This window comes from Echinops telfairi, unplaced genomic scaffold (genome assembly GCF_000313985.2).
Source record: "Echinops telfairi isolate 266 unplaced genomic scaffold, ASM31398v2 ScPeMD7_25;HRSCAF=90, whole genome shotgun sequence".
Classification (NCBI taxonomy): domain Eukaryota; kingdom Metazoa; phylum Chordata; class Mammalia; order Afrosoricida; family Tenrecidae; genus Echinops; species Echinops telfairi.
In genome coordinates, this window is record NW_022103922.1 from 2,774,159 (window position 1) to 2,786,833 (window position 12,675).

The following is a 12,675-nucleotide window of genomic DNA, read 5'->3' on the forward strand; positions in this document are numbered from 1 at the left end:
GGGCAGGCAGCCCAGCCTGGGAACACAGGTCAAGCCTGGACAGCCTGAGGCTGGTGGTGCAGAGGCCTGAAGCGAGTGGTCCCCCCCAGAGGGCTGGGGTGGGTGCCGGGAGAGGCCCATAATGGGGTGGGCAGGAGGATGGACTGCGCCCTCACACAGTGACCACTCGGGGACCACGTGTGCCCCCAGGTTCAACGAGGAGGTGAAGCACATCAAGGTTGTGGAGAAGGACAACTGGATCCACATCACAGAAGCCAAGAAGTTCGAAAGCCTCCTGGTAGGTATTGCCCCACACGACCTGGCCCCTCCAAGTCCCTGCCAGGCTGAGGTCCCTCAGAGTCCCTGCCCAGCAGGGCTGCTCAGTGCAGGGCCTGCCAGTGGTGACCTGACCAGGCCGGGGCGCTCTGCCCCGTAGGATGACATCTTTTCTAAGGAGAGGAGACCCCTCGGCCACAGCCCCCACCCATGCCCTGACTGTTAGCGCCTGGTGCGGGCTTGGGGCTGAAGCCCTGGACAGGGAGGGGCATTCATGAGGAGCCCCCTGCCAGAGCCGGAAGCCGTGCAGACCCCTCCACACACAGCGCCGGCCCTCTGGGTGGCTCCTCTCCAGACTCGTGCTGGGGAGCGCAGGCGTGCAGAGCGGGCTGTGGCATCTGGGAAGCAGGACACCAGGCCTTTCTTCCCAGGGCAGCTTTGAAGGCCCGGCCTCTGGGCAAGTGGCCGAGTGCTTAACTGTGCGTGCCACTCGGGGACTGGAGCTAAAGGCACAGCTTTGATTAAGAATGTCTCTCAAGCCCTATCTCAATCACAAGAGCTGCTCAGAGAACCCCGAAGGTGGGGCGTGAGCTTTGCACGTGGCCCCAGAAGCACCCCAAGTGAGAAAGAGGACCTAGAGCTCCCAGAAGCCCGGGGTACCTGCCCAGGGGAGGGTGACCGCCCCGTGCCCCCCCCACACACACACACGTGGGGCGGGGCGGGAGGGCGGCCTGGCGACAGCTGCAGACGGTGCCCGCCCGTGCCCACAGGAGCTGGTGGAGTATTACCAGTGCCACTCGCTGAAGGAGAGCTTCAAGCAGCTGGACACTACGCTCAAGTACCCCTACAAGTCTCGGGAGCGCGCCCTCTCCAGGACCTCCAGTCGGTCCCCTGGTAAGACTGCGCCCACCAGTCCACGTGCTCCCCCACCCCCTCTGCTCCAGCAACCGCTCGGAGCTGCTGCTCCATCCTCGGTCCCCCGGCTGGAGGTCAGAGATCCCTGTTGGGGAGAGCAGCCAGGACGCCTGTGACGCTGGACCCCCATTTATAGGAGGGCAGGGGAGGGCCCGCCAAGGTCACTTGGGATTAGGGTGCAGGGCCTGGAACCGAGGGCCTCCTGTACGTCCTTGGGTGCCCACCCGGGCCGAGCCCGGGGGAGGGAGTGCCAGCCAGCAGCTGGTGCCTTCTGAGGCTGAGGCAGGGGGTGCTCAGCTCCCATTGTCCCTGTGACTCTCTGGGGAGCATGCGCTGGGGTGGTCCTGGGGGAGACGGCATGTCCTGGCCCTAGCTAGCAAACCTCGCTCTCGCGCGCCGCCCGCCTGCCGCTCACGCGCTCTCTCGCTCTTTGCAGCTTCCTGTGCTCCCTACAGCTTCTCCTTTCTCAGTCCCCAGGGCCTCAGCCTTGCTCCCCAGGGCCCCTCCGCGCCCTTCTGGTCAGGTACCGCTGCCTCTCGGCGTGGGACAATGTGCTGTGCCCACTGCCCTGCCCGGAAGCCTCCCTAGCAGCCCGCAGAGTGCCCCTGGGTGGAGGGTGGCGTGGGGTGCAGGAGGGGAGAGGCGGGGCTGCTGCCGGTGCCTGGGGACGCCCTGTGACCCCTCTGGGACAGGCCCACCCGACGCCCGCTGCCCCAGCCCTGTCTGTCGCTGACCTACCTCCTTGAGCTCCTCTGGACCTTTGCCTCTGGCAGCGACAACCATGGGCAGGCGGGCGGGTGGGCTGGACCCCACGTGTTGGGATGAGCCTTTGCTGCCAGAGTCAAAGACACCCCCTCTCTCCATGCCCCACCCCTTAGTCCTAAAATCAGAGACATCACCAGCACTGTCACCTTCATTGTCCCCTGCCCACCTGGACGCCTAGGTCCCCAGCCAAGCCGATTCTGGTTTGGTCAGGGACTCGGGAGCTGGGGCTGATGGGAGAACGTGGGGGTCAGGGCCCCAGGCTGAATCTGCTCTGGCAGGGTTTCCAAGTGGCGCCTGTGCCCCAGAATGCCGAACCCCAGGGACGCACGGGCACCGTGCTGCTCAGAGCCTGCTGTCTGCCTCTCCCCCTATGCGCACTCCCAGACCCCCCTACAGCCACCCATCAGCGAAGGCGAGGGTGCCCTGTGCCCAGAGGGGTCACCACAGAGGAGCTGGCAGCACTGGGGTCCGAGCCCGTCTTGGTCCCCAGTTCTGCCTCCTTCCTCCATCTGGGCTCAGCACTGGGCACCAGGAGGGAGCAGCCAAGTGACCGCCCTGTCCCCCCACAGTGTTTACGCCCAGGGTTATCGGCACGGCCGTGGCCAGGTACAACTTTGCCGCGCGGGACATGCGGGAGCTCTCCCTACGGGAAGGCGACGTGGTGAAGATCTACAGCCGCATTGGCGGGGACCAGGGCTGGTGGAAGGGCGAGGCCAATGGGCGGGTGAGTTGGGGGGTTGTGGGACCTGACGTTGCTACAGGGCCCAGCCTTGTGCCAGGCACCCTCTGAGCAAGGTCCCCTGTGTGCGCACAGCAGCCTGGGAGCCTGGGGCTCCTCTCTTAGTGCGCGGCAGAGACACTGAGGAGGGACACCCAGGGGCCGGCAGGAAATTGGGAGCAGCAACGTCGTCAGATCTGAACCCCGACCTTGAGGGGACAGGCATGGGGCACCACCATCAAACCACTCACCAGTCCCTGGTCTTATCTGGGCTCCTCAGTCATTGTCCAGGGCCCTGCTTCCACACAGCACCCTGATCCTGTCCACCCCGAGCTGCTCCCCCTTGCCCAGCTGTGCCTTGACCGGCTCTCTCGGCACCTGTCCAGCAGAGTCCCCCAGCTCCATGGCCGCTGGCCAGGAATGACTGGGGAGAAGCAGGGATAGGTGCAGCCCATGCTCCCCCAGGGGCCGAAGCTGCCCGAAGGCAGGCCCACTGGGCGTCCTTGGGGACTAGCTCATGACAATCTGGTAAGCACCCGTCTGCCACCATCTCCTTGAGCCTTCCTCTTTGCCACTGCCCTCCCACGTTACAAGCGTGGTGTCCTTCTCCGGGGACTGGTCTGTCCTGATCACCTGGCCAAAGTACATGAGAGGAAGTCTGGCCCTCCTTGCCTCTCAGGAGCACGCTGGCTGCGCTTCTTCCCACACAGATCCGTTTGTTCTGTCTGGCCGTCCGTGGTACCTTCAGTATTCTTGGCCAGCACCGTAGTGCGAATACATCTGTCCTTCAGTCCTCCTTCTGCACTGGCTAGCCTTCACACGTACAGGAGGCCATTGAAAATAGCCTGGCTCAGGTCAGACGCACCTTAGTCCTCAAAGGGACATCCCTGTTCTTCAGCACTTCCGAGAGGTCTTGGGCACCAGCTTTGCCCAGTGCGGTGCATCCTTTGATTTCTTGACGGCTGCTTCCAGGAACATTGATTGTGGATCCAAGCAAGACGGGATCCCTGACAACTTCTAGACGCCCGGAACTCTCACCTGCCTTCTACTCATCAGCCTGCCAGGTCACTGTGTGCTGGGCAGCTGACCTGGTTGGCGAAGGACCCTAACTGTCAAAGTGGCCCTGGGATGCCTGGCATTGGGGGCACCCGGGGCCGTGATTGAATGATCACACACCTGGATTCTGACTAGGGCCCCTGAACCTAACCAGTTCCCCAGGTGACTTGGATAAGTAACACTGCCCTTCAGAAGCGCTGGTTTGGAGCATTATTAGGTAATCTTGTTGATCTGACCCTCCCGCTGCTCCTGGGGAGAAAGACGAAGCTTTCTGCTCGGTAAAGAGTGACAGTCTTAGAACCCCACAGGGGCGGTCCGTCCTGCCCTGTAGGGTCATGAGTCAGAATCAACTCAATAGCAGCCAGTTTTGGTTGGGGTTTTTGTTTTTGGTAATGGCTTTTTATCTCCAACAACATGAGGGGGCTTCAACAAGTTTGTGGAAAATTCCATTGTCATTTAATTCCATTTTTCCATGAATTTTTTGAACCCCCCCACCCCCGTCCAATTTCTGTTCAGGCCGCTGGTTTGTGGCGTCAGTTCTGACGCCTGGTGACCCCATAGGGCTGCGCCCGCTTTATCCGTTATTACCATTACCGACCTCCGTTGTGCTTGCACGGCACAAACTACCATACTTCCCCCCTCTGAATCCGTGGAAGCAATCCGCGGTGCAAGTGGGATTGTGAAAAGCGAGGCTGACCTGACACTCCTTGCCTTTCCATCGTTTGTGTGTAACGTAATCATCCATCGTTGAATGCAGTGCGCTTGTGAGTAACGTAATCACCGAGGTTTGGAGGGTTAAGCCACTATCGTACTGTGTATCTTCTACCACAGCTCTCCCTCCGCTCTACTCTTCTTGCCTGTTTTTCCAATGGGTCGATTTTTCTTTCCTGTTATCATCTCCTCCTTCTGACCAGTCGTCAGTGATGCAGTGAGTGCCCTTGACATCCAGGGCAGCGGTTCTCAACCTGTGGTCTCGACCCCTTTGGGGGTCAAACGACCTTTTCACAGGGGTCGCCGAAGACCATCGGAAAACACCTAAGTAGTCACAATATGTAATTACATATTGTTTTGTGATTAATCCTATGCTTTAATTATGTTTAATTACGTTCAATTTGTAACACTGAAAATCCGTCCCGCGTATCAGATAGTTACATGACGATTCATAACTGTAGCCAAATGACAGTGATGAAGTAGCAATGAAAATACTGTTACGGTTGGGGGTCACCACCACATGAGGAACTGCATGTAAGGGTCGCGGCGTGCGGAAGGGTGAGACCCGCTGCATTAGAGACTGCCGTGCGTTTGTTGGTCATCTGGACACTTCCCAGACCATGAGCTTCCCTGTGGGCATCCTCCCCGCAGGCAGGCGCTCTCAGGTGTCCTTGCTGTTCTTGTTGTTGGGTACCACTGAGCCTGCTCTGACCCACAGCCGCCCGCGCACCACAGGACAGACACCGCCCGGTCCTGCGCCGTCCTCACGGTTAGGCCTGCCCCGGAGCTCACTGTTGCAGCCACGTGTCCGTCCGTCTCCTCAAGGGCCGCCCTCTTTCTGGCCACCCTCCACCTTACCAAGCAGAATGTCCTTCTCCAGGGACTGGTCTCTCGTGACAGGTGTATAAAGTCCGTGAGATGACGTCTCCTCATCTGGCCCCCAAGGAGCCCTCTGGCCCTACTTCTGCCAGCACATTTGCAAACCCACATGCTATTTATGTAACGTCCATGGGAAATTTACCACCTACTCCCCTTCCCGGCTCCTCGCTCCTTCTTGCACCCCTGGGCGTCCAGCGAGACCATTTCCCGCTGTCAGTACAGTCTTTTCGTGTGAGTCTGTTTCTAATAACTTGTCCTTGTTTGGGTTGGAGCCGACACATCTTTATTTCACGTTTTTAAAACACTTTCATAAAAGGTGTCCTTTTGAGACAATCCTGAACTTAGCTGTGGCCACCAAAGAATGAACTCCCTGTGCTCAGAGCCATGCTTGTGAAAGCCGCCTCGTTTTGTCTTGTCTTCTCCTCCGTGTGCATGTGTGTGCACGTGCACGCTTATTTTCTTCTGAACCATTTGAGAATAAATAGCAGACGTTCCCGCTCGGCCCTTCAGTATGTTTGGCTCAAGATCAACGCAGCATTTCCTCCCGTAAGCACATTGCAACGGCTCAGCCAGAACACGTGCCTTCAGTAAAGCGTGGTCATAGTAAGTGTTACTTCCGCACCCTCTCACTTCAGGGGCATAGTGACCGGGTCAGCCAATCACCCTGAGGTGGAGGTCCCAGCTACCTCCACTCACCAGCCTTTTGCCAGTTCGGAGACCAGCCGTCCCTCCTGCGGCACTGGCTACTGCTCAGTCTGTGGCCGTTCCTTATAATGGCCGCGTGGAGCTCGCAGCCATGCCCACAGTTGGTGGTTTGTGAAGGAAGCAACAGGATCAGGAGCGGGTAACATGCGGGCCCAGTCTGGAAGCTTCCGTTGGCGTGGAGAACCACCCCTTTCTTCTGCATGGCTCTCAACAACCCCCTGGCCACGCGAGCCTTCTGTCCACCAGGCATACCTATCTCAGCCATGCCGGCCTCGTCTCCCCTGCGCCCCCTCTGGACAGGCTCCACTCAGGCTCTCACTGTCTTCCGAGCTACAGCCCTTGACCCCAGGTACAGCTTTTAAGGCAATTCGTTTCCCCCTTTCTTTCTGCGTATGCCCTTGTCTTTCTTTCCTTCTTCATCCTGAACAGCCTCTGAGGGTGGACTGCACCTACACCTGGGAATTTCAAAACAGCATTCCCAGCAGGGACCTGAAACGACCGATCTCTCTCTCTCTCTCTCTCTCTCTCTCTCTCTCTCTCTCTCTCTCTCAGGTCATAGTCACTTCATTTGCATAGTTTCCTCGACCAATCCCTGCAAGGTGCGCACCGGTCTCAGGGCAGGCTGCAGTACAACACTAGACAAAGTACTGCACCCAAAGTGCTCCCCTAGGAAATGTCCGTCAGCCTGGACCAAAGCCATGCACCCTCTGGGGTAGAAAACTAGGGCAAAACCGAGCCTCAGGGCGGAGGGGCAAACCTCTCAAGCAGTTTACCCAAAGAACAAGGCCAGAGACCACAGAAAGAAGCGCCTCTCACGCCAGCAGGGGCACGGTCGTGCGTTCCAGATGGACGCTGCTGTGTTTGAGCAGCCTGATGCCGGTCCAGGGCCCGTCATCGTGGATCGCTCCTTCAGGAAAGTCTGTCGCCGTTTGTTGCTCTGGGAAGCACTTGTCTCCCTGTTCTCCCTGGGCTGCCTGCAAAAAGGGAAAAGAAAATGCTTTGCGCTCAGTTTTCATCAGCAGTGCCACGACGTGCCCACGCGCGGACTGGGTGGTTTTTGGAAAACGTGGCTCCATGTCCTTGTCAGTTTTGGGAAAAGTCCAGGCAGCACACAATGTGTGTTCTGAGAAAGGACCCCCTTCACCTAGATGTGAGCACGTGTCACCAAGGCCCATCTCGTATTTGCCCCGCTGTCCCCACTGCCACGGGTCTGACCCGTCTCCCCTGTGACCCTGCCACTTCTCTGCCCTGCCGTCAAGTCCTCTGATTGAATTCGGGATCAATAGTCATCGCACCATTTAGGTCTAGACTCTGGTTTTTGACTGCATTTCTCTAGCAATGCCATTAGATACTGTCAAGCCCGTCCTGACTCCCAGTGACCCCCCCAACAGCGGCATGCACCCCTCGCCCGTCCAGAGCCATAGGCACAGTCCCATCTGGTTGTTGGATGGGTGCAGCAGCTGGGTCAGCGCCTCTCCTCGCGGGTCGTCCTCTTCACTGACCCTCAGATTTACCAAGTGCGCTGTCCCTTCCCGGGAACTGGTCCCTCCTGGTCGCATGTCCTGTGTCCGTGAGACAAAGTCTCACCTTGATTCTGAGAAGCATTCTGACAGCACTAATCCCAAGACAGATTTATTTCATTTTCTGGCTCTAAAAAAAAACACACCAAAAAACCTCACTGCCATTGAGTTGATTCCGGCTCCTCAGGGCCCTTCTAGGACAGGGTGGAGACTCAGACTTTAGACAGCCTCGTCCTTCCCCCGGAGAGCAGCCGGTCGGTTTGAACTGCTGACCTGGTAGTTGGCAGCCCAGCGTGTGGCCCACTGGACTTCCAGTGCTCCTTGTCCCTCTGGCAGCCCACGGCACTCTCCGAGCCCTCCAGCCTACGTGTGTTTCCCCACTGATGGTCTTGACTTTCTTTGGGCCGGGGAGGAGAGTGTTTAAATCCCCTGGTGGGCAGCGTCAGGGTCCACACTGACATTGTGCTGGTTTGTGGGGCCGCGTGCTCGTGGTTTTCGTTGCTTGCCTGGATGCTGCGCTTGTGTAGTCCGGGAAGGACAGAAGGGCAGCGAATCCCAGGTTGCTCGAGCCCCCGTGAAGCTACTCCGCTGTGCACCCACCTCCTGCCACGGAGCTGACTCTGCCCCGAGGTCCTGGCCCACAGAGGAGAGCTGCTCGCCAGCGCTTCTGAGATCTTGCGACTCTTTAGGGGAGTAGGCAGCCTCCTTGTTCTCCTGTGCAGCAGCCAGGGGGCTTGAACCATTGACCTTACGGTTGCTAGAGGGCGGGCGGTAATTGTAAGCTGCTTAGGATGGCTGCATTCCCTGCGCCTTGGATAAAGCAGGGTGACTTAGGACACTGGCTGTCTGAGGGGCTTAGTCTCTTAGTCTGCTGACTTGTCTCCGGCCCCCTGCACCCATCCATGGCCCTGCCTTCTGTTCCAGGTCGGCTGGTTTCCATCGACGTACGTAGAGGAGGAGGGCGTCCAGTGACCACGGGAGCTCGGGCCGGACGCAAGGATTCTCCGAGGAGGGGTGGCCCTGACTCTGAAGTCGGCTGAAGCCGCCGGGCGGGAAGGCTCTTTCCCGCCCCACCTGTGACTGGATCCCCCACCTGTGTGTGACCTGCCTGGCTCGTGGGACATGTACATAGAGGGAATCGAGGCTAGCCCCTGCAGAGGGTGCTGTCCTTGGGCCACCCACAGGGGTGCCCGCGGTGTGGTGGGCAGACCCTGTGTGACCGCTGAGCCCGGAGCTCCCAGCTGGCCTGGCCTGCCGAGGTGGTGGTCAGGTAGCCTAGGTGCCCGGAGTAGAGGCCATCCTGGGCCATGGCCAGCCTTTCCTGCTCAGCTGTCTACTGCCTGCTGCTTGCCCAACCCCCAGGGGAGGCTCTGGTCCCTGGGGCGGGTAGGAGGCCCAGGGCCAGGCCTCTGCTGTGTCCCCTGCTTGGCCTGGCTGTGTTGGGCGTAGAAGAGAGCTTCTCAAGGGGTTGCTGCTGTCACTCCTGGGACCTCCCCTCTGCAACAGGGAGGTGGGGACCCCGTGGGCAGGCCCCTCTTTTGAGGAGGGGCCTTAGGAATGATAAATCACCATCCCTACTGCCCAGTCAATGGTACTGTGCTCGACCCCGCCCAGAGCCCTGGGGTGTGTCTGCCCTGCCGTGCTGCCAGGAAAACCCTAGAATGAGCCGGGACAAAAACTGGGGGCCTCCCCTCACTGGGTCCCTGCTGCTCACACTCTTCTCGCAAAGCGCCCCACCCCACCCCCCACACCCACGGAGGGGCCCTGGGGCCTGCAAGCTGCTCCCTGAGGCTCCCTGCCCTTTCTCTATGACCTTGTGTCACCCAGGCCCATGGGCAGCCCCAAAGAAGTGCTCTGGGGGTGGGGGGGGCTCTACCCTCTCCCTCCTGCTCCCCCGGCCTTGGGCCTGTGAGGGGCGTAGCCAGAGCCTGTTTGCCTGTCCTTGTGTTGCATGAGACCCAGTGGCTCTGTGCCCAAGCTGCTGTGAGTCCCCGTCCCTCCGCTTGGCTGCCCAACCCTGCGCAGGGAGGGCAGGCGGACAGGGCTGCATGGTGGAGAGACTGGCCCCTCCTGCCTGGGGTGGACTGGTCATGGCACTGTAGCTAGGGGTCCCTTTCTGAGTGCCAGGGACCGGGGCCACACACCCAGCAACATGGGGCACCAGCATGGGCACAGAGAGGTAAACAGGAAGGCCGGGGGCATGAGGGCCCAGCGGGGCGAGCGGGCACAGAGGCGGGCCGTGGAGGGTGTGCCCCCTGGTCCCCACCTGTCAGGTACACGGAGCACTTTGCAGTGACCTTCGGCCAGGACTGGGGAGGGTGGTTGGGGAGACCAGCCTTCCTGAGCTTGCTGATGCCAGACTCCGCCTGTCTGTCTGTTTGCTTGTTGGTCTGTGGACCGGCAAAGCTCGCCAGGGTACCGCCCGATCCCCGATTTATCTGTGAACAAGAGGGAGCCATTTCATAACCCTGTGGAAGAAATGGTTGCCCACACCGCGAAGGATCGCCGGGGCGAGAGCACCATGCCCGGCCCGGCCCGGCACGGGTGGGGGAGAGTCCGGTCTGTTTCCTTGGACTCTGTCTTTGGTTTGGTTTGCACTGACCAGGATGGGAGAGGGCTGGGGGGCGCCCGGGCGCCGGGCTGCTCAGGGCCTGGGACTTAGCTGTGACGGAGGGGCTCGATGCATGTGTTTCAGGGACGGAGCCCCCCAGGCAGCGGCGGCCCCACGCAGAACAGGGACTGTGCACTGGCCGGTGGATTCTCCCAGGCCACCGTTTCTACCGCAAATAAACCTCTGTTTTCGGCAGGAGTGTGGGCCTTCTGTGCCATGGTGGTGTAGGAGGTGGGGTTCCTGCCTGTGTCAGGAGGTGGTGGGGGGCAGCTTTAAGCTGAAGCTGGCGGCCTGGAGAGGACAGCAGCCACAGCTACCAGCCACGCTGCCCCCCACTGGCGGACTCCAGCCCCAACGTTGCTGTCCCTGGGGAGCTGGGTGCGGTCCAGTTCTCTGGTGACACTCCGGGCAGGATCGAGTTCTCTACCAGGAAGTTATCTTTCACAGGGATGGCCCAGCCCAGCCTAATGCAAGTCCATGCCCCTGAGCTGGCCCGAGCCGCCTCCAGGCTCACGCGTCTGGGGGGAGGCAGGGAGGTCACAGGCCCGTGGGTGCAAAGTCAGGGGTCCAAGATCAGTGGGGACGTGGCAGGTGCCACGGCGCCCAGAGTTGGCAGTCCCAGGGACTGCCTCCGAGCCACATACCGATCCAAGCAAATGGGGACTCAGAAAGGCGGGAGGGAGTAGGTGGGGGGTAGAGGGATACCGTTTCCCCTCCTAGAGACAGGCCACCCCCCAGGGAGGTGTCACCAGGCTGCGGCCTGACTGACAGACAGGACTCCAGCCTGGCTCCACACACGTGCATGTTTGGCTTAATTGTGGCCCTCCCAGGCACCCCCCCCACCCCGCCTTGGTTTTCTCCCCACCTGCTTGGGTCCAGCTGTCCAGGCTCAAGATTGGACAGCAAGATAGAAATGCACTTCTGTCTCACAGCAGAGCATCCAGAAGCAGTGGGCCGGAGGGTTGGCTCCATTCTCCCCAGGTCCCTCCACCCCACACTGGCCCTCTGGTCCAAGGGGGCTGCAGGCTACCGTGGAAATCAGGGAGGATGGTGTGATGGGGGAGTGTGACCAGTGGATGGGCAATACGTGACCGGCTATGGGACTGGTCTCAGTGAGTGATAACTGTTACATGTGAGTTGGGGGCCCTGGGGCCCCCGTCACCCCTCCCCACCACTCTGGCTGACCAGGCTACCTTGGCTGCCTCGTGAGGTACCCCCCAAGAGGTCTGAAAGGCGCAGGGGTACTTGGGGGCATTGAAAGTGTTCACCGGTCATCGTGGGGGTGGGGGGCGCTCCAGGCATCCACAGGGGCCGCTGCTGGCCACAACCAACCAAAGGGCAGGGGCACCCAGGAGGCAAGCACTCCAGAGCCAGCGTGGCAGGGGAGAGGCTGTCATGACCACAGGGTTGGGTTTCCACTCCCTGATGCCAGGGGCAGGGACCAGCCTCTTGGTGTCCCCTCTTGGTCCCCCTACCCCTCTCCCCCCCCTGCTGTGTGTGAGGGCCCCTCCCAAGCTGCTTTTCACTCAAAGAGACGAGACACTGCCGATGCTGCTCCCATCCCGGCGGCCACACCGGCCGCCCCTCAGCTGTACTCGGTACACAAGCCGACAGCCAGGCCTTTCCTCTGCAGCTCTGGGGAGGCTCCTCTGATGGCAGCCCAGCGCAGGCCATCGGCACCACGGGGGCTTCCGTCCTTGCTAGGTTACGGGGGTGTGCTGACCCGAACCCAGGCTCAGCCACCAGCCCACTGAAGGGGCCAACCTGTTCCCGCCAGCCGGTGAGATGGGCTGGCTGGACGGCCCACTAGTTCCCACCCCTCCACTCCCAACACCAATGACACCCGGATATGGGAGCTGCATGGTGGGCTCTCTGGGAGACCCCCACCCCAGCCCACACAGGAGACGAAGTCAAACAGATCAGAGGTCGGGGCTCAGATGGCTCCCCACCGTGAACAGTCTGAGCATACAGGCGCAGTGGTGGGGCGTGCACACACACACACACACACATGCATGCACGGGGCGGAAGTCTTGGAAGGAAGGGCAGCCCAGGCCCCAGCCCACACAGGTGCTGTCCCTCCCACGTACAGCAGAGATGTCTTGCACCAATGAGGGCACCGTTGCTCCCTGGGGCACCTCCAGGGGCTGGGGTAAAGCCGGCGGGGTCTCGGTGGGGACCCGTGTTAAATGGTTGTAGAACATAAAACCGTACCTCCCCGTCAACGGGTCAGTTCCAGCCCACAGCGACCCTGTAGGACAGAGCGGAACTGCCTCACGGGCCTTGTCTTTAGGGAAGCAGGTTTCATCGCTCACCGTCAGGGTGGCTGGGGGCTTTGAACCACTGCCGTGGGGTCGTGGTGGACTCCGCACCTCCATAGGACAGGGGAGACCTGCCCTGTGGGTTTCCAGGCTGTAGCTCTTCATAGGAGCGGGAGGCCTCATCCTCCCTAGTGGTGGCCGGTGGGTTTGAACCGCTGGCCTTGTGGTTAGCAGCCCAACGTGTAACCCACTGCCAAGGAGCCAGTACAGACTCAGGGGGAC

General features: G+C 60.5%; 1 protein-coding gene across 1 annotated transcript in view; it reads left to right on the forward strand.

The window, feature by feature from the left end:
* The window catches only part of VAV2 (vav guanine nucleotide exchange factor 2), a 124,338-nt gene extending 114,005 nt beyond the window's left edge, over nucleotides 1-10,333 (forward strand). The window contains exons 26-30 of the mRNA XM_045289358.1: nucleotides 190-277; nucleotides 1,026-1,149; nucleotides 1,607-1,693; nucleotides 2,505-2,659; nucleotides 8,449-10,333. Of these exons, the coding sequence (XP_045145293.1) occupies nucleotides 190-277; nucleotides 1,026-1,149; nucleotides 1,607-1,693; nucleotides 2,505-2,659; nucleotides 8,449-8,496 (502 nt within the window). The 3' untranslated portion in view covers nucleotides 8,497-10,333. The remainder of the gene's footprint in view (nucleotides 1-189; nucleotides 278-1,025; nucleotides 1,150-1,606; nucleotides 1,694-2,504; nucleotides 2,660-8,448) is intronic.
* Nucleotides 10,334-12,675: the final 2,342 nt, after the last annotated feature.